The following is a 22,683-nucleotide window of genomic DNA, read 5'->3' on the forward strand; positions in this document are numbered from 1 at the left end:
ATCAATTTCCATCAATTCCCATTATTAAAGTGGCTGGAGTTGAGTCAGTGTGTTGGCAGCAGCCACTCAATGTTAGTGGTGGCTGTTTAACAGTCTGATGCTGTTAATATAACTGTGTGTTCGTGTGGGTTTTCAGTAAATGTATGTAAATCACAGAGCTAATATACATTTCCTGTGGTGTAGGTAAATTCTCAGCAACGAAAGAGTGATCAAATTAAGATCCCACATTTATAAAACACTAATATTCCATAGTATCCATGTACATGCTAGAGATAAGAGAATCAAACATAAGGGTTATTTTCTGAAATTCTCTTCTGGAATTCCCACATTGATGCCATCATGCAATCTGTCAGAACGTTCCACATGGAAATGTGTGTCCAATTTGTAAGTCGCTCTGGATAAGAGCGTCTGCTAAATGACTTAAATGTAATGTAAATGTGTGTTTCCCCACCCCATGTAGGGTTAACTGCATGGGGGACTGGGGGTTGAAAGGTCTGACAATATCATGATGACGTTGGGGACTGGTCTTATTGTGCCACCTTGCTTTCTCACAAGGTCTTCACGTAAAACAACCCGTCATTGTCAGCACGCTATTTTAGTGACATTCACACAAACGATAGGGAAGGCAGTGAATGTGTGTGTGTGTGTGTGTGTGTGTGTGTGTGTGTGTGTGTGTGTGTGTGTGTGTGTGTGTGTGTGTGTGTGTGTGTGTGTGTGTGTGTGTGTGTGTGTGTGTGTGTGTGTGTGTGTGTGTGTGTGTGTGTGTGTGTGTGCATGTGGGTGTGTGTACTGTCTGCATATGCGTATGCGTGCATGTGAGTGTGCACTGAAAGGGTTACAGAGTTCAAAAAAGAGTGATGACATGGAATGTACAGATAGATAGCCTATGTGGTGTTAGAGTCAATGAGTTCTCTTCAGCCCTTTGGTTCTGTGTGGCTCAAAACTGTTATTGTTGAGCTCCAGCTGGAGGTATGGACACACCTCCTAGACTACTATACCCAGGATCCTATAATTCCTCTTGCTCCACTAGCCCCCATACTGCTGCAGCCTGATTCCAAACTGTCACCAATTCCCTACGTACTGGTTGACTGTGTCCCTAAGACTACACTCTCAGATAGAGAGGCCCACGGGATTCTTACGGCTGGGACGGGGGAAAGTCACAAAGCCGAGTGCCGTGTGCACAATACCCAGACAGCCGCATCTGGCGGGGTCAGATCTGGGTGGTCTGTCATGGGACGTTTTCATTTAGTATCCATTGGGGTCGGCTTGGGGCGTTAATATATTTCCCCATATTATGTTATACCGAAGTTGACTGACTGAAAGGGAACGCAGTGTTCTGACTAACTACTGTTCCCTGAAGGAACTATGGTCATAATGCTACAGTCATAACTCTATGCTACAGTCATAATGCTACGCTATAGTCATAACGCTACGCTATAGTCATAACGCTACAGTCATAACGTTACGCTACAGTCATAACGTTACGCTACAGTAATAGCGCTACACTACAGTCATAACATTACGCTACAGTCATAACACTACACTACAGTCATAACATTATGCTACAGTCATAACGTTACGCTGCAGTCATAGCTCTACGCTTCAGTCATAACATTACGCTACAGTCATAACGCTACGCTACAGTCATAACGCTACGCTACAGTCATAACGTTACGCTGCAGTCATAGCTCTACGCTTCAGTCATAACATTACGCTACAGTAATAGCGCTACACTAGAGTCATAACGTTACGCTACAGTCATAGCTCTACGCTACAGTCATAACGTTACGCTACAGTCATAACGTTACGCTACAGTCATAACGTTACACTGGTCATAGCTCTACGCTACAGTCATAACATTACGCTACAGTCATAACGCTACGCTACAGTCATAACGTTGGGCTACAGTCATAACGTTACGCTACAGTCATAATGCTACGCTACAGTCATAACGCTACGCTACAGTCATAACGTTACGCTGCAGTCATAGCTCTACGCTTCAGTCATAACATTACGCTACAGTAATAGCGCTACACTAGAGTCATAACGTTACGCTACAGTCTTAGCTCTACACTACAGTCATAACGTTACGCTACAGTCATAACGTTACGCTACAGTCATAACGTTACACTGGTCATAGCTCTACGCTACAGTCATAACATTACGCTACAGTAATAGCGCTACACTAGAATCATAACGTTACGCTACAGTCATAGCTCTACACTACAGTCATAACGTTACGCTACAGTCATAACGTTACGCTACAGTCATAACGTTACACTGGTCATAGCTCTACGCTACAGTCATAACGTTACGCTACAGTCATAACGCTACGCTACAGTCATAACGTTGGGCTACAGTCATAACGTTACGCTACAGTCATAATGCTACGCTACAGTCATAACGTTACGCTACAGTCATAATGTTGGGCTACAGTCATAACGTTACGCTACAGTCATAATGTTGGGCTACAGTCATAACGTTACGCTACAGTCATAACGCTATGCTACAGTCATAACGCTACGCTACAGTCATAACGCTACGCTATAGTCATAGCTCTACACTACAGTCATAACGCTACGCTACAGTCATAACGCTACGCTATAGTCATAACGTTACGCTACAGTCATAACGCTACGCTATAGTCATAACGTTACGCTACAGTCATAACGTTACACTACAGTCATAACGCTACGCTATAGTCATAACACTACGCTATAGTCATAGCTCTACACTACAGTCATAACGCTACGCTACAGTCATAATGCTACGCTATAGTTATAACGTTACGCTACAGTCATAGCTCTACACTACAGTCATAACGCTACGCTACAGTCATAACGCTACGCTACAGTCATAATGCTACACTATGGTCATAATGCTACAGTCATAACTCTATGCTACAGTCATAACGCTACGCTACAGTCATAATGCTACGCTATAGTCATAACGTTACGCTACAGTCATAGCTCTACGCTACAGTCATAACGCTACGCTACAGTCATAACTCTATGCTACAGTCAATGCTACGCTATAGTTATAACGCTACGCTATAGTCATAACTCTACGCTAAAGTCATAACATTACACTGTGGTCATAATGCTACGGTCATAGCTCTGTGGCAGCCCCCCGCATTTGCCGGGCGGAAGTGGGCATCCAGCCAGGACGGGTTGTGCCAGCTCTACACTCGAGATCTCCAGTGCGCCTCCGCTGCCCAGTGTATTCGGTGCCTGCTCCATGCACCAGGCATCCAGTGCATCTCCCCACGCCCTGACCTTAGAGAGCCTTTTTATTTCTCTATTTGGTTAGGTCAGGGTGTGATTAGGGTGGGCATTCTAGGTTTTCTGTTTCTATGTTGGTGTGTTTGATTCCCAATCGGAGGCAGCTGTCTATCGTTGACTCTGATTGGGAATCAGATATAAATTGTCAGTTTCCTTTTGGGTTTTGTGGGATCTTGTCTTTGTTGCTTTATGCATGACTAGCTCGCATGACTAGCTTGACGTTCGGTTGGTTTTTCCCGGTATTACGTTTTCAAATAAAGAGAGAATGTACGCCTACCACCTGCACCTTGGTCCGGTCATTTATCATCCGACGACGAGCGTAACAATGTAGGCACCTGAGTTGAGCCATAAAGGAGACTAGGCATTTACCATCTCATTACTGCTATCAGATTAGGGGGCAATGCAGCTTGTTTTCTGTCCCTCCACTTTGGTTCTGAAATCACCATCACCCACAAATGAACTGTGTTTGAAAGTGTTTGAGCTACTAATGTATCAATATTTATAATTTACAAATTAGCTATGACATAGCCAATGAATATATAGCACAACTATAAAGGATTTCACCCCCATCTCTAAATCGGATGTTGGATGCTTTTATGGAGTTCTTGTTTTCTCCTCCCGCATCGGACATGCAGTGCGCCTTGCAAAAATGTTTGCTGTCCTCGTTATGAAATGATCGACTTTACCCTGTATATCTGAAAATGACCATATTGTTCAAACCTCTAGAGGCGATGTTCGTGCCCCCACGAAAATCTAATCAACAGTAACAAAAGAATGACAAAATACGTCTGTTTAAACTAGAAATATGTTGTTTTGCATGGGCTGTGTATCAATCCACCGCATCCACCAAATTTAACCTTCTGTAGCAAAAACATCTGTAGCATCTGATTAGTTTGTTCTACACACTAATATGAGCCCCTATGGAAAGATGAGATGTTTTTCTCTAGGACGCCCACAAGCCTCACAAGACTAGTCTGAAGGTAGCCGTACCAGTTTTTAAAAAACGAATGGAAATATAAATGGAGATAGTTTAGTGTCCATTTAAAAAAATGTTTAAAAAAAAAAATATATATATATATATATATATATATATATAGCAGAAATGTCAAATTCAGTGTTTCATCAAACACTTTTTAAAATACTTTTTTTTATACTTAAAGGGGTTCTAAAATTCTACATCAAATAGTTAAGTGATCCTCAGTTTGACCATCTTAAAACAATTCCATATGTTAGGATTCTCTGGGACATCCTATCAAGTGCACGCCATTGCCTGCCTCCATTTTCTATTTGCATCATCACTCACCCTTTCATTATAGACAGGACATCATCCCTCTCTCCTGTTGCTATACCACTCTACAATAGCATTTCTAGAATCTAAAGATACAGTATTCTAGAAGTGGAATTACATTTTTGTCACCTCTTTCTCCAACACCTTTCTCCATTTTAACATTGGTATTGTCTCTTCCCCCTCTTTCTCTTCAACTCTTCCTCTCTCTGTCACCTGATCCTATCCCTCCCATCTCTCTTGTGTCATGCAATAAACCTGTTTTTGTCCATCAAACTAATGCTGTGCCTCTTAGCTTTTAACCAATCAATGCTGAGTTTTTTGGCTGTATGTTTAACTTAGATTCAAATAAAGTGTTTCTCTAGATATCAAGTAGGTTTGATGTTTATATTTGCCTTCCATCTCCATGCCCCCCCTCACTCTTTCTTCCTCTCTCTCATTCTCGGATCACCACTTCCTCTCTCCTGCCATTATATTTGGTTTCTTCACCCCCACCCTGTCTCCATGGTGAAGATGGAAGGGTTTTATGGTCTGGATGAGTCTGACCTGGACGAGGTGTTCCAGCTCCCCACCACCACCTTCATCGGGGGCAGCGAGAGCGTTCTGCCCCTCAGAGAGATCATAAGCCGCCTCGAGGTAAAGTAGATCCGCCGCATCGTATACAACACACACTTAGTCATTACTAACAAAAATAGTACACACACACACACACTGACCTCACCTCTCTTTTCCTGTCCTGTAGATGGCATACTGTCAGTCTATTGGGGTAGAGTTCATGTTCATTAATGACCTGGAGCAGTGCCAGTGGATCAGACAGAAGTTTGAGAGGCCAGGTGTCATGCAGTTTACCCTGGAGGAGAAGAGGACCTTGCTGACCAGAATGGTTCGATCCACCAAGTATGTCTGTGTGTCTGTCTGTGTGTCTGTAAGTATGGTCATATGACACAAAAATAGAGGTCTTTGGCCACGCACACCAGTGGTGGGTTTGGCCTTCAAAAGAACAATGCAAATGCAGAAAATACCTATTTTGCTTCCACCGGTCCTGGGGTCCTTGTTAAGGTCAACAGCATCATGAGCTTTACCCAGTAGCAGGGCATTTTAGCCAGAAGCCTGATTGCCTCTACCATGAGGCTGAAACTTGGCCGCAAGTGGGGCTTCCAGCAAGACAATAACCCCCCACACACATCAACATCCACAAAGAAATTGTTACTTGACCACAAAATCAACATTTTGCAATGGCCATCTCTGCAGTCTCTGGACTTGAACCCCATTGAAAACCTGTGGTTTGAATTGAAGAGGGCAGTCCATAAGCGCAGACAAAGGTTATCAAGGTTTGATTATGTATGGAGGAATGGTCTATTGTTTTGAATTTTTTATGTAACCTTCATTTAACTAGGCAAGTCAGATAAGAACGAATAGTTATTTACAATGACGGCCTACCCCGGTCAAACCCGGACGATGCTGGGCCAATTGTGCGCAGCCCCGTGGGACTCCCAATCACGGCCTGTTGTGTTACAGCCTGGAATCAAACTAGGGTCTGTAATGATACCTCTAGCACTGAGATGCAGTGCCTTAGACTGCTGCACCACTCGGGAGCCCCTACGATCACTCCAAATATGTTCACCATTTTTCACAAAACAATTTCGAAAAAGTTTGTGTCGTTATCCTCGCAAGAGGGTGATGGACTATTGAAAACAGGGGATCCACCTTCATCATTTTGAGATTTTATTATTATTATTATTTGTCAAACAAAATCTATTTTTCTGCGCAATTGTATTAGTACAAAAGAGTATCATTTTAATTTGTATTATTTTATTATTTTTTGTATTATTATTATTTGTATTTTTTGCTCTTTGTCAAGGGATCCAATCATTCTGGACTTCACTGTATAACTCTATGACTGGATAAAATGATGAGTGGGTGGGGCCTAACCTTGTATGACTTCCTGTTGGTCAGGTTCGAGGAGTTCCTCCAGAGGAAGTGGTCATCAGAGAAGCGTTTTGGTCTGGAGGGCTGTGAGTCTCTCATCCCGGCCCTGAAGACCATCATCGACAAGTCCAGCATGAACGGAGTAGAGAGCATCATCATGGGCATGCCCCACAGGTACTGTTACCATGGAATTGCCAATCACAGGCTGCCCCACACGTAGCGTCGCTACGGCAGTACTAGACACCGGTCTCAACCTACTGTTGTAGCTCTCCTGGTTGCTGGGTTCCCAGGAATATTTACAGTTTCCATTACAACTACTTACATGCTGTTTAACATGTTCTTTACTGGAAAACCCAGATAGATTGTTCATTAGACCTGTAACATTTACTATACTGTACATGAAAGCTAAAAGTCTATGGTAGTTTCTCTCTCCCCAGGGGGAGGTTGAATGTGTTGGCCAATGTGATCCATAAGGAGCTGGATCAGATATTCTGTCAGTTTGACTCCAACCTGGAAGCTGCTGATGAGGTAAATTATACAGCCAGTAGAGAGCAAATCAAATCAAATTGTATTTGTCACATACACATGGTTAGCAGATGTTAATGCGAGTGTAGCGAAATGCTTGTGCTTCTAGTTCCGACCATGCAGTAATATCTAACAAGTAATCTAACCTAACAATTTCACAACAACTACCTTATAAACACAAGTGTAAATGAATAAGAATATGTACATAAAGATATATGAATGAGCGATGGCCGAACGGCATAGGCAAGATGCAGTAGATGGTATAGAGTACAGTATTTACAGTGGGGAGATCAAGTATTTGATACACTGCCGATTTTGCAGGTTTTCCTACTTACAAAACATATAGAGGTCTGTAATTTCTTATCATCGGTACACTTTAACTGTGAGAGATGGAATCTAAAACAAAAATCCAGAAAATCACATTGTATGATTTTTAAGTAATTAATTTGCACTTTATTGCATGACATAAGTATTTGATCACCAACCAACCAGTAATTCCGGCTAGTCCTGGTGACACAATGTGGAAACTCTCCTGGTGACACAATGGAAACTTTTATGGTAACACAATGTGGAAACTCTTATGGTAACACAATGTGGAAACTCTCCTGGTAACACAATGGAAACTCTTATGGTAACACAATGTGGAAACTCTCCTGGTAACACAATGGAACCTCCTGGTAACACAATGTGGAAACTCTTATGGTAACACAATGGAAACTCTTATGGTAACACAATGTGGAAACTCTTATGGTAACACAATGGAAACTCTTATGGTAACACAATGTGGAAACTCTCCTGGTAACACAATGGAAACTCTTATGGTAACACAATGGAAACTCTTATGGTAACACAATGTGGAAACTCTCCTGGTAACACAATGGAAACTCTTATGGTAACACAATGGAAACTCTTATGGTAACACAATGGAACCTCCTGGTAACACAATGGAAACTCTTATGGTAACACAATGGAAACTCTTATGGTAACACAATGTGGAAACTCTCCTGGTAACACAATGGAACCTCCTGGTAACACAATGTGGAAACTCTTATGGTAACACAATGGAAACTCTTATGGTAACACAATGTGGAAACTTATGGTAACACAATGGAAACTCTTATGGTAACACAATGGAACCTCCTGGTAACACAATGTGGAAACTCTTATGGTAACACAATGGAACCTCTTATGGTAACACAATGGAACCTCCTGGTAACACAATGTGGAAACTCTTATGGTAACACAATGGAAACTCTTATGGTAACACAATGTGGAAACTCTCCTGGTAAAACAATGGAAACTCTTATGGTAACACAATGGAAACTCTTATGGTAACACAATGTGGAAACTCTTATGGTAACACAATGGGAACTCTCCTGGTAACACAATGGAAACTCTTATGGTAACACAATGGAACCTCCTGGTAACACAATGGAAACTCTTATGGTAACACAATGTGGAAACTCTTATGGTAACACAATGGAAACTCTTATGGTAACACAATGTGGAAACTCTTATGGTAACACAATGGAAACTCTTATGGTAACACAATGGAACCTCCTGGTAACACAATGTGGAAACTCTTATGGTAACACAATGGAACCTCCTGGTAACACAATGTGGAAACTCTTATGGTAGCACAATGTGGAAACTCTTATGGTAACACAATGGAAACTCTTATGGTAACACAATGGAACCTCCTGGTAACACAATGTGGAAACTCTTATGGTAACACAATGGAAACTCTCCTGGTAACACAATGGAAACTCTTATGGTAACACAATGGAACCTCCTGGTAACACAATGGAAACTCTTATGGTAACACAATGTGGAAACTCTTATGGTAACACAATGGAAACTCTTATGGTAACACAATGGAACCTCCTGGTAACACAATGTGGAAACTCTTATGGTAGCACAATGTGGAAACTCTTATGGTAACACAATGGAAACTCTTATGGTAACACAATGGAACCTCCTGGTAACACAATGTGGAAACTCTTATGGTAACACAATGGAAACTCTTATGGTAACACAATGGGAACTCTTATGGTAACACAATGGAAACTCTTATGGTAACACAATGTGGAAACTCTCCTGATAACACAATGGAACCTCCTGGTAACACAATGTGGAAACTCTCCTGGTAACACAATGTGGAAACTCTCCTGGTAACACAATGGAAACTCTTATGGTAACACAATGGAAACTCTTATGGTAACACAATGGAACCTCCTGGTAACACAATGGAAACTCTTATGGTAACACAATGGAAACTCTTATGGTAACACAATGTGGAAACTCTCCTGGTAACACAATGGAACCTCCTGGTAACACAATGTGGAAACTCTTATGGTAACACAATGGAAACTCTTATGGTAACACAATGTGGAAACTCTCCTGGTATGGTAACACAATGGAAACTCTTATGGTAACACAATGGAACCTCCTGGTAACACAATGTGGAAACTCTTATGGTAACACAATGGAACCTCTTATGGTAACACAATGGAACCTCCTGGTAACACAATGTGGAAACTCTTATGGTAACACAATGGAAACTCTTATGGTAACACAATGTGGAAACTCTTATGGTAACACAATGGAAACTCTTATGGTAACACAATGGAACCTCCTGGTAACACAATGTGGAAACTCTTACATTTACATTACATTTAAGTCATTTAGCAGACGCTCTTATCCAGAGCGACTTACAAATTGGTGCATTCACCTTATGACATCCAGTGGGACAGTCACAGTCTTATGGTAGCACAATGTGGAAACTCTTATGGTAACACAATGGAAAATCTTATGGTAACACAATGGAACCTCCTGGTAACACAATGTGGAAATTCTTATGGTAACACAATGGAAACTCTTATGGTAACACAATGGGAACTCTTATGGTAACACAATGGAAACTCTTATGGTAACACAATGTGGAAACTCTCCTGATAACACAATGGAACCTCCTGGTAACACAATGTGGAAACTCTTATGGTAACACAATGTGGAAACTCTCCTGGTAACACAATGGAAACTCTTATGGTAACACAATGGAAACTCTTATGGTAACACAATGTGGAAACTCTCCTGGTAACACAATGGAACCTCCTGGTAACACAATGTGGAAACTCTTATGGTAACACAATGTGGAAACTCTTATGGTAATACAATGGAACCTCTTATGGTAACACAATGGAACCTCCTGGTAACACAATGTGGAAACTCTTATGGTAACACAATGGAACCTCCTGGTAACACAATGTGGAAACTCTTATGGTAACACAATGGAAACTCTTATGGTAACACAATGTGGAAACTCTCCTGGTAACACAATGGAAACTCTTATGGTAACACAATGGAAACTTTTATGGTAACACAATGGAAACTCTTATGGTAACACAATGGAAACTCTTATGGTAACACAATGTGGAAACTCTTATGGTAACACAATGGAAACTCTTATGGTAACACAATGTGGAAACTCTCCTGGTAACACAATGGAACCTCCTGGTAACACAATGTGGAAACTCTTATGGTAACACAATGGAACCTCTTATGGTAACACAATGGAACCTCCTGGTAACACAATGTGGAAACTCTTATGGTAACACAATGGAAACTCTTATGGTAACACAATGTGGAAACTCTTATGGTAACACAATGGAACCTCTTATGGTAACACAATGGAACCTCCTGGTAACACAATGTGGAAACTCTTATGGTAACACAATGGAAACTCTTATGGTAACACAATGTGGAAACTCTTATGGTAACACAATGGAAACTCTTATGGTAACACAATGTGGAAACTCTTATGGTAACACAATGGAAACTCTTATGGTAACACAATGGAAACTCTTATGGTAACACAATGTGGAAACTCTTATGGTAACACAATGTGGAAACTCTTATGGTAACACAATGGAACCTCCTGGTAACACAATGTGGAAACTCTTATGGTAACACAATGGAAACGCTTATGGTAACACAATGGAAACTCTCCTGGTAACACAATGGAAACTATTATGGTAACACAATGGAACCTCCTGGTAACACAATGGAAACTCTTATGGTAACACAATGTGGAAACTCTTATGGTAACACAATGGAACATCTTATGGTAACACAATGGAACCTCCTGGTAACACAATGTGGAAACTCTTATGGTAACACAATGGAAACTCTTATGGTAACACAATGTGGAAACTCTTATGGTAACACAATGGAAACTCTTATGGTAACACAATGTGGAAACTCTTATGGTAACACAATGGAAACTCTTATGGTAACACAATGGAAACTCTTATGGTAACACAATGTGGAAACTCTTATGGTAACACAATGTGGAAACTCTTATGGTAACACAATGGAAACTCTTATGGTAACACAATGTGGAAACTCTTATGGTAACACAATGGAAACTCTTATGGTAACACAATGTGGAAACTCTTATGGTAACACAATGGAAACTCTTATGGTAACACAATGGAACCTCCTGGTAACACAATGTGGAAACTCTTATGGTAACACAATGGAACCTCTTATGGTAACACAATGGAACCTCCTGGTAACACAATGTGGAAACTCTTATGGTAACACAATGGAAACTCTTATGGTAACACAATGTGGAAACTCTTATGGTAACACAATGGAAACTCTTATGGTAACACAATGGAACCTCCTGGTAACACAATGTGGAAACTCTTATGGTAGCACAATGTGGAAACTCTTATGGTAACACAATGGAAAATCTTATGGTAACACAATGGAACCTCCTGGTAACACAATGTGGAAATTCTTATGGTAACACAATGGAAACTCTTATGGTAACACAATGGGAACTCTTATGGTAACACAATGGAAACTCTTATGGTAACACAATGTGGAAACTCTCCTGATAACACAATGGAACCTCCTGGTAACACAATGTGGAAACTCTTATGGTAACACAATGTGGAAACTCTCCTGGTAACACAATGGAAACTCTTATGGTAACACAATGGAAACTCTTATGGTAACACAATGTGGAAACTCTCCTGGTAACACAATGGAAACTCTTATGGTAACACAATGTGGAAACTCTTATGGTAACACAATGGAAACTCTTATGGTAACACAATGGAAACTCTTATGGTAACACAATGTGGAAACTCTTATGGTAACACAATGTGGAAACTCTTATGGTAACACAATGGAACCTCCTGGTAACACAATGTGGAAACTCTTATGGTAACACAATGGAAACGCTTATGGTAACACAATGGAAACTCTCCTGGTAACACAATGGAAACTCTTATGGTAACACAATGGAACCTCCTGGTAACACAATGGAAACTCTTATGGTAACACAATGTGGAAACTCTTATGGTAACACAATGGAACATCTTATGGTAACACAATGGAACCTCCTGGTAACACAATGTGGAAACTCTTATGGTAACACAATGGAAACTCTTATGGTAACACAATGTGGAAACTCTTATGGTAACACAATGGAAACTCTTATGGTAACACAATGTGGAAACTCTTATGGTAACACAATGGAAACTCTTATGGTAACACAATGGAAACTCTTATGGTAACACAATGTGGAAACTCTTATGGTAACACAATGTGGAAACTCTTATGGTAACACAATGGAAACTCTTATGGTAACACAATGTGGAAACTCTTATGGTAACACAATGGAAACTCTTATGGTAACACAATGTGGAAACTCTTATGGTAACACAATGGAAACTCTTATGGTAACACAATGGAACCTCCTGGTAACACAATGTGGAAACTCTTATGGTAACACAATGGAACCTCTTATGGTAACACAATGGAACCTCCTGGTAACACAATGTGGAAACTCTTATGGTAACACAATGGAAACTCTTATGGTAACACAATGTGGAAACTCTTATGGTAACACAATGGAAACTCTTATGGTAACACAATGGAACCTCCTGGTAACACAATGTGGAAACTCTTATGGTAGCACAATGTGGAAACTCTTATGGTAACACAATGGAAAATCTTATGGTAACACAATGGAACCTCCTGGTAACACAATGTGGAAATTCTTATGGTAACACAATGGAAACTCTTATGGTAACACAATGGGAACTCTTATGGTAACACAATGGAAACTCTTATGGTAACACAATGTGGAAACTCTCCTGATAACACAATGGAACCTCCTGGTAACACAATGTGGAAACTCTTATGGTAACACAATGTGGAAACTCTCCTGGTAACACAATGGAAACTCTTATGGTAACACAATGGAAACTCTTATGGTAACACAATGTGGAAACTCTCCTGGTAACACAATGGAACCTCCTGGTAACACAATGTGGAAACTCTTATGGTAACACAATGTGGAAACTCTTATGGTAATACAATGGAACCTCTTATGGTAACACAATGGAACCTCTTATGGTAACACAATGTGGAAACTCTTATGGTAACACAATGGAACCTCCTGGTAACACAATGTGGAAACTCTTATGGTAACACAATGGAAACTCTTATGGTAACACAATGTGGAAACTCTCCTGGTAACACAATGGAAACTCTTATGGTAACACAATGGAAACTTTTATGGTAACACAATGGAAACTCTTATGGTAACACAATGGAAACTCTTATGGTAACACAATGTGGAAACTCTTATGGTAACACAATGGAAACTCTTATGGTAACACAATGTGGAAACTCTCCTGGTAACACAATGGAACCTCCTGGTAACACAATGTGGAAACTCTTATGGTAACACAATGGAACCTCTTATGGTAACACAATGGAACCTCCTGGTAACACAATGTGGAAACTCTTATGGTAACACAATGGAAACTCTTATGGTAACACAATGTGGAAACTCTTATGGTAACACAATGGAACCTCTTATGGTAACACAATGGAACCTCCTGGTAACACAATGTGGAAACTCTTATGGTAACACAATGGAAACTCTTATGGTAACACAATGTGGAAACTCTTATGGTAACACAATGGAAACTCTTATGGTAACACAATGTGGAAACTCTTATGGTAACACAATGGAAACTCTTATGGTAACACAATGGAAACTCTTATGGTAACACAATGTGGAAACTCTTATGGTAACACAATGTGGAAACTCTTATGGTAACACAATGGAACCTCCTGGTAACACAATGTGGAAACTCTTATGGTAACACAATGGAAACGCTTATGGTAACACAATGGAAACTCTCCTGGTAACACAATGGAAACTCTTATGGTAACACAATGGAACCTCCTGGTAACACAATGGAAACTCTTATGGTAACACAATGTGGAAACTCTTATGGTAACACAATGGAAACTCTTATGGTAACACAATGTGGAAACTCTCCTGGTAACACAATGGAAACTCTTATGGTAACACAATGGAAACTCTTATGGTAACACAATGTGGAAACTCCCCTGCTAACACATTGGAAACTCCCGGTAACACAATGTGGAAAGTGAATAACATGGAAAAAGTCCTATCAGAAGCAAAAGAAGATGAAAAATGTTTACTAATACAATTCACCTCCATTTGACTTCTGAACGTGCCCTTTCTTTATCCCTCCCCCCTCTCGCCCCTCTCTCTCTTCCCATCAGGGTTCTGGAGATGTGAAGTACCATTTGGGGATGTGGCACCGTAGGATCAACCGGGTCACTGATAGGAACATCACGCTGTCACTCATGGCTAACCCCTCCCATCTGGAGGCTGTGGACCCCGTGGTGCAGGGCAAGACCAAGGCTGAGCAGTTCTACTGTGGAGACACAGAGGGAAAAAGAGTATGTACACACACAAATGCACACCGTTTTTTTCTGTGTGTGTGTGCATTTATATTTCTGTGTGTGTGTTCCAGGTGATGTCCATCCTGCTCCATGGTGATGCAGCGTTTGCAGGCCAGGGGGTTGTCTACGAGACCTTCCACCTCTCTGATCTGCCCTCCTACACCACCCACGGCACTGTCCATGTGGTGGTCAACAACCAGGTAACACATCCTGCAACACCAAACACACCACTGTCCATGTGGTGGTCAACAACCAGGTAACACATCCTGCAACACCAAACACACCACTGTCCATGTGGTGGACAACAACCAGGTAACACATCCTGCAACACCAAACACACCACTGTCCATGTGGTGGTCAACAACCAGATAACACATCCTGCAACACCAAACATACCACTGTCCATGTGGTGGTCAACAACCAGGTAACACATCCTGCAACACCAAACACACCACTGTCCATGTGGTGGTCAACAACCAGGTAACACATCCTGCAACACCAAACATACCACTGTCCATGTGGTGGTCAACAACCAGGTAACACATCCTGCAACACCAAACACACCACTGTCCATGTGGTGGTCAACAACCAGGTAACACATCCTGCAACACCAAACACACCACTGTCCATGTGGTGGTCAACAACCAGGTAACACATCCTGCAACACCAAACATACCACTGTCCATGTGGTGGTCAACAACCAGGTAACACATCCTGCAACACCAAACACACCACTGTCCATGTGGTGGTCAACAACCAGGTAACACATCCTGCAACACCAAACACACCACTGTCCATGTGGTGGTCAACAACCAGGTAACACATCCTGCAACACCAAACACACCACTGTCCATGTGGTGGACAACAACCAGGTAACACATCCTGCAACACCAAACACACCACTGTCCATGTGGTGGTCAACAACCAGGTAACACATCCTGCAACACCAAACATACCACTGTCCATGTGGTGGTCAACAACCAGGTAACACATCCTGCAACACCAAACACACCACTGTCCATGTGGTGGTCAACAACCAGGTAACACATCCTGCAACACCAAACACACCACTGTCCATGTGGTGGTCAACAACCAGGTAACACATCCTGCAACACCAAACACACCACTGTCCATGTGGTGGTCAACAACCAGGTAACACATCCTGCAACACCAAACACACCACTGTCCATGTGGTGGTCAACAACCAGGTAACACATCCTGCAACACCAAACACACCACTGTCCATGTGGTGGTCAACAACCAGGTAACACATCCTGCAACACCAAACACACCACTGTCCAAGTTCTTCTGACAATCTTCATTTGGTGTATCCTGTCACTGACTCTTAGACAAATCCTGATTTTGTGGAGGTGATGCTTGAAGTGGAGGAGGGAGTTTTACTGGAAATTTAGGGTGTTTCTGTCATGGGGAGGGGCTTATTTGGTTCTGGGTTCTGAGATTAACTTCCAGGTAACAAACACACTTTAACTGCCCCATGAATAGCCTGTTGTTCTCTATACCCTACACAAACACACACACAAAACCTCCTACATCACTTTCACATTCACAGAAGAACAACCGTTACACGCCCGCACCCACACACCCTCTAACCACCGGTCTCTTCTCCCTGTAGGTTGGTTTCACCACTGACCCCAGGGTGGCGAGGTCATCATCCTACCCTACAGACGTGGCCAAAGTGGTCAATGCCCCCATCTTCCACGTCAACGCTGATGACCCCGAGGCCGTCATGTACGTGTGTAACGTCGCCGCCGAGTGGAGAGCCACCTTTCACAAGGACGTGGTGGTAGACTTGGTGAGTGTGTTCCCTGATCAGGGTGGTGTTCATTAGGCAAACGGAAGAGCACTGACAAACATGATTTTTTGAAATAGCTTTCTAGGTGGGGAAACACTACTACATTAATAAAATATTGACCTCTTGCTAGATTGATGACTAAAGCCACAGTGAAACGGTGCAAAACGCCTGTCAGCTCTAAATAACGTTTTCTGTTGCGTGCCCCAAGGTGTGTTGCTAAAGTGTAATGGTCTTAATCAGATGACTGAGCCAATGTTTACACACCCTTCTAATCTGTGTGTGTGTGTGTGTGTGTGTGTGTGTGTGTGTGTGTGTGTGTGTGTGTGTGTGTGTGTGTGTGTGTGTGTGTGTGTGTGTGTGTGTGTGTGTGTGTGTGTGTGTGTGTGTGTGTGTGTGTGTGTGTGTGTGTGTGTGTGTGTGTGTGTGTGTGTGTGTGTGTGTGTGTGTGTGTGCGCGCGCGGTTCAGGTCTGAGTCGTATACTAAAGGGTCGTGCGGCGATGGTAGGCCAGCGTGTGTGTGACTGGGCTCTAGGAGAGTACATGGCCTTTGGTTCGCTGCTCAAGGAGGGGACACACATACGTCTCAGTGGACAGGACGTAGAGAGAGGAACCTTCAGGTATTAATGTCACCCTTAAGGACTGTCTATGTCACTGTTATGACTATGTCGTGCGTAAGTCACTTGCTTGACAGTGTTGTGTAGTTTGAGTATTCTATAGTAAGGTGTCTTTCAGGAAACCAGGGTTACGTTCATAACTGGATGTTATGTCAGTTTAATCAACATGTAGCTCAAGCAGTACTGTAACAATATGGTGGTGTGTTAACTTCTCTTTATCCCACTCCCTCTCTTTTTCTCTACCCATCCCTCTCTATATTTGCCTCTTTCTTTCTTTCCTTTCTCTCTCTCTCCCTCCATCTCTCTCCTCTCTGCACAGTCATAGGCACCATGCCCTGCATGACCAGAAGATTGATAGGAGGATCTGTATCCCCATGAACCACATCTCTCCTAACCAAGCTCCATACACCGTCTGTAACAGCTCTCTGTCGGAGTATGGAGTACTGGGTTAGCACAAGCACGGACGCACGCACACACGCACGCACGGATGCACGCACACTGACACACGCACAGTCTGGTTTTAATAACCTTGTGGGGGCACACAATTGATTCCGATTCAAAATCCTATTTTCCCTAAACCTTATCCTCACCCTTCAACCTAACCCTTACCCTATAACCTTAAACCTAACCATAACCCTATAACCCTAAACCTTACCCTCACCCTTCAACCTAACCCTACAACCTTAAACCTAACCTTAATCCTAAACGTAACTCTATAACCTTAAACCTAACCCTAAACCTTACCCTCATAACCTTATACCTAACCCTATAACCTTAAACCTAACCCTAACTTCTAACCCTTATTCTAACCCTGACACTAATTCTAACCCTATAACCCCTAGAAATGTACTTTTTCCTTGTGGGGACTGCCAAAATGTGTTCAGTAAACATGTTTGTTTACTATTCTTATGGGAACATGTACACACAGTACGTACATAAACATATGCACACATTCATATACATACAGATGCAGTCTATTATTTTGCGCTTTACACCACAACATTATGGGGGGTTATCTGGCCACAGCATTATGGGGGGGTTGTCTGGCCACAGCAATATGGGGGGGTTGTCTGGCCACAGCATTATAGGGGGATTGTCTGGCCACAGCATTATGGGGGGTTGTCTGGCCACAGCATTATGGGGGGTTGTCTGGCCACAGCATTATGGACGGGTTGTCTGGCCACAGCATGCCACACAGCATTATGGGGGTTGTCTGGCTACAGCATTATGGGGGATTGTCTGGCCACAGCATTATGGGGGGTTGCCTGGCCACAGCATTATGGGGGTTACCTGGCCACAGCATTATGGGGGTTGCCTGGCCACAGTATTATGGGGGTTGTCTGGCCACAACATTATGGGGGTTGTCTGGCCACAACATTATGGGGGTTGTCTGGCCACAGCATTATGGGGGTTGTCTGGCCACAGCATTATTGGGGGTTGTCTGGCCACAACATTATGGGGAGTTGTCTGGCCACAACATTATGGGGGTTGCCTGGCCACAGTATTATGGGGGTTGTCTGGCCACAACATTATGGGGGTTGTCTGGCCACAGCATTATTGGGGGTTGTCTGGCCACAACATTATGGGGGTTGTCTGGCCACAGCATTATGGGGGGTTGTCTAGCCACAGCATTATGGGGGTTATCTGGCCACAACATTATGGGGGGGGGGTCTGGCCACAACATTATGGGGGGGGGGGGTGTCTGGCCACAGCATTATGGGGGGGGGGGTTGTCTGGCCACAACATTATGGGGGTTGTCTGGCCACAACATTATGTGGGTTTGTCTGTTTTTGTTAGTTACTACCCTCATTCCTTCTGACCAGAACATCCCCCCCCTCTCTGCCTCTGTCCCCCTCACTCTGCCTCTGTCCCTCTCTCTGCCTCTGTCCCCCTCACTCTGCCTCTGTCCCTCTCTCTGCCTCTGTCCCTCTCTCTGCCTCTGTCCCTCTCTCTGCCTCTGTCCCTCTCTCTGCCTCTGTCCCTCTCTCTGCCTCTGTCCCTCTCTCTGCCTCTGTCCCTCTCTCTGCCTCTGTCCCTCTCTCTGCTGCTGCCCCACGGCATGGAGGGAATGGTAGGGACTACTATATATGGGCTCGTTGTCTGTCTGCATGTCTGTCTGCCATAGTCACTGAGAACAGAATAGTACTGCAGCTCCTATCGCTTTATCTCTGTCTCTCTAAATGTCGGTGTCTGTTTGGGAAAATATCTGTTGACACAAATGGACGATAAACGACGTATCCCATGATTCTTCAATCAGGGACCAGAGCACTCCTCGGCCCGACCAGAGAGGTTCCTGCAGATGTGTAACAAAGACCTAGATACCTACCCTGTAAGTGTGTGTGTGTGTTTGTGTATGTCTGAGAGACAGCGAGAGAGAGGGAGTCTCTAAACTTGTGTGTGTATGACCTGTCCCGTCCACAGATATTCTCTGCTGAGGAGTTTGCAGAGCGTCAGCTGTATGACTGTAACTGGATCATAGTCAACTGCTCTACACCGGCTAACTACTTCCACGTCCTCCGTAGACAAATACTACAGGCCTTCAGGAAGCCTGTGAGTGTCAGATGCACGCACACACACACACCCAACACATACACACACCCAACACACACACTAACCTCTCCTCTTTTTATTGATTCTCTCTGTCCTCCAGCTGATAGTCATTACCCCCAAGTCTCTGCTGCGCCACCCAGAGGCCAAGTCAAGCTTTGATGACATGCTGCCAGGTGAGGGATGGAATGGGAGAAGAGTGGGGCTCATTGGGTTTTGAGGAGGTGAGAGGATGTGAGGACTCAAGGAAAGATGATTTGAGAAAGAGCCCCGTTGTCTCTGACGCGTGTGTGTTTCAGGTACCCACTTCCAGCGTCTGATCCCAGACAGTGGTCCTGTGTGTGAGAACCCAGAGGCGGTGAAGAGGATTGTGTTCTGTACTGGGAAGGTCTACTATGAACTGATCCGAGAACGCAACAACAGAGGCAATGATGATACTGTGGCCATTGCGCGCATAGAGCAGGTACACACACACACACACACACACACACACACACACACACACACACACACACACACACACACACACACACACACACACACACACACACACACACACACACACACACACACACACACACACACACACACACACACACACCTCTCTCTCTCTCTTCCTCCAGCTCTCTCCGTTTCCGTTTGACCAGGTGAAAGTGGAGACAGATCGTTATCCTAATGCTGACCTGGTGTGGTGCCAGGAAGAACACAAGAACCAGGGTTACTATGACTATGTCAAACCCCGCCTACGGACCACCGTTGACCGCACCCGCCCCGTTTGGTACAACCCACCCTCCTTCACTCATACCAGCTCTGGGAAAGAGATCATTGAATGATTTGATGAAACGCAGGGGGAATAGACTTGTGTTTTGTATTAATTGTGTGCTTCATTCTTTTGTGTGTATGTGTAGGTATGCTGGTCGTGGGCCAGCAGCAGCTCCAGCTACAGGGAACAAAGCAGCTCACCTGGTGGAGTTACAACACTTCCTAGATACAGCTTTTAACCTGGACGCATTTACTGAACAGGCCTAACACACTTATACACTACACCCTAACCCCTATACCCTACACCTTAACCTTACCTCACCTGGTGGAGTTACAACACTTCCTAGATACAGCTTTTAACCTGGACGCATTTACTGAACAGTCCTAACACACTTATACACTACACCCTAACCCCTATACCCTACACCTTAACCTTACCTCACCTGGTGGAGTTACAACACTTCCTAGATACAGCTTTTAACCTGGACACTTACACTTGAAAGTCTTAGAAGACTGATACCCTACACCCGATGTACTATACCCTACTCAATACACCCTTATACCCTCGGCCTCCACTCCACTCTACCTGCTGGAGTTATACGCTTTTTAACTAGATGCATATACTTGAAAGTCTTAACACAGGGATATCCTAACCCCTAGACCCTGGCTACACCCTACCCTTACCTCACTCTGCTGAAGTTACACCGCTTTTTAGTCAGGTTTTCACCTGGATGCATACACTTGAGAATTTAGCTCGTCGTCGGATGATAAATGACCGGACCAAGGTGCAGCGTCATAGGCGTACATTCTCTCTTGATTTGAAAACGTAACACCGGGAAAAAACAACGAACACAAACCGAACGTAAAGCTAGTCATGCATAAAGCAACAAACAAAGAGAAGATCCCACAACTGAAGGTGGGAAAAAGGGCTGCCTAAGTATGATCCCCAATCAGAGACAGCGATAGACAGCTGCCTCTGATTGGGAACCATACCCGGTCAACAAAGAAATATACAAACTAGAATGCCCACCCAAATCACACCCTGACCTAACCAAATAGAGAAATAAAAAATCTCTCCAAGGTCAGGGTGTGACACTCACTTAAACCCTACACCCTAACCCTTATCCCTAAACCAGCATACACTGGATCGTCTGCTATAGAAGACTTCCGCGATACGCACACTGACTGACCATAGGTCCTCTTGAACTGTTGAATCATGGGGGACATGTCCATGGAGTCAGACAAACAATGGACCCATTTTATCAACCATACAAATACTTTTGTACATTTTCCTCTCTCTCCATCTCTCCCTTCTCATTCTCTTTCTTCTCCATCCCCATTTTCACCCTCCTTCCTTTATTCTCCCCACTCATCCCCTTCTCTTTTTTTCTCTCCTCTTGACCAATCACTCTCTCCCTCTGTTTTCTCCTCCTCTCTTCTCCTCCCTCTCTTCCACCTCCTGTGCCAAATGTAAACAAGCTGTTAAGAGATTACTGGATGAGAAATGACTAGTATATTATTATACTATTACATTATTATACTATTATATTATATCAAACATTGTATAAGATACAGTAGTAACTTATGAAGAGATGAGGTGAAATTGTCTACTGGTCTGGTGGGGATCTCTTTGGAACTAAATAAAGGATTTATTTATGTTAGTATAGTGTTTTATGCTTGTCCTTTTATCATTTATTCAATAAAGACATGACATTGTCTGTTTTCAACGTGAGGGCCTGAGAATGCTTTTCAGGAATCTAATTTGATATTATTAATAACGTATTAAAAACATATCTTGTGTGTGTCAGCGCTCAGCCACAATACAGGGCTCCACAATGTTCAGTTTAGTTTACCAATAAGCAAAGATTGACATCACTGGATTATAAGAAGGGTCACTTCTAGCTCATCACTGGATTATAAAAAGGGTCACTTCTAGCTCATCACTGGATTATAAGGAGGGTCACTTCTAGCTCATCACTGGATTATAAGGAGGGTCACTTCTAGCTCATCACTGGATTATAAGAAGGGTCACTTCTAGCTCATCACTGGATTATAAGGAGGGTCACTTCTAGCTCATCACTGGATTATAAGAAGGGTCACTTCTAGCTCATCACTGGATTATAA

The 22,683-nt window shown here is 43.1% G+C and overlaps 1 protein-coding gene across 1 annotated transcript; it reads left to right on the forward strand.

Annotated features, from left to right (window-relative positions):
- The first annotated feature begins 5,079 nt into the window (after positions 1–5,079).
- Positions 5,080–22,177, forward strand: ogdhb (oxoglutarate dehydrogenase b). Its single transcript, XM_046368019.1, has 14 exons — positions 5,080–5,202; positions 5,309–5,463; positions 6,523–6,669; positions 6,933–7,023; positions 14,641–14,820; positions 14,895–15,023; positions 16,457–16,636; positions 19,241–19,321; positions 19,508–19,579; positions 19,672–19,800; positions 19,901–19,973; positions 20,097–20,260; positions 20,421–20,575; positions 20,706–22,177. Exons 1-14 carry the CDS (start codon positions 5,080–5,082, stop codon positions 20,824–20,826), a joined length of 1,800 nt encoding a protein of 599 aa, XP_046223975.1. The 3' UTR covers positions 20,827–22,177.
- Positions 22,178–22,683: the final 506 nt, after the last annotated feature.

Source organism: Oncorhynchus gorbuscha, linkage group LG11 (assembly GCF_021184085.1).
Source record: "Oncorhynchus gorbuscha isolate QuinsamMale2020 ecotype Even-year linkage group LG11, OgorEven_v1.0, whole genome shotgun sequence".
Taxonomy (NCBI): Eukaryota; Metazoa; Chordata; class Actinopteri; order Salmoniformes; family Salmonidae; genus Oncorhynchus; species Oncorhynchus gorbuscha.

Coding starts and splice junctions, on each gene's coding strand:
- ogdhb (XM_046368019.1), top strand. CDS start 5,080: ATGGAAGGGTTTTATGGTCTGGATGAGTCTGACCTGGACGAGGTGTTC. Junction 19,322..19,507: donor CCCACGGCATGGAGGGAATG/GTAGGGACTACT, acceptor TTCTTCAATCAG/GGACCAGAGCACTCCTCGGC. Junction 19,580..19,671: donor AAGACCTAGATACCTACCCT/GTAAGTGTGTGT, acceptor TCCCGTCCACAG/ATATTCTCTGCTGAGGAGTT.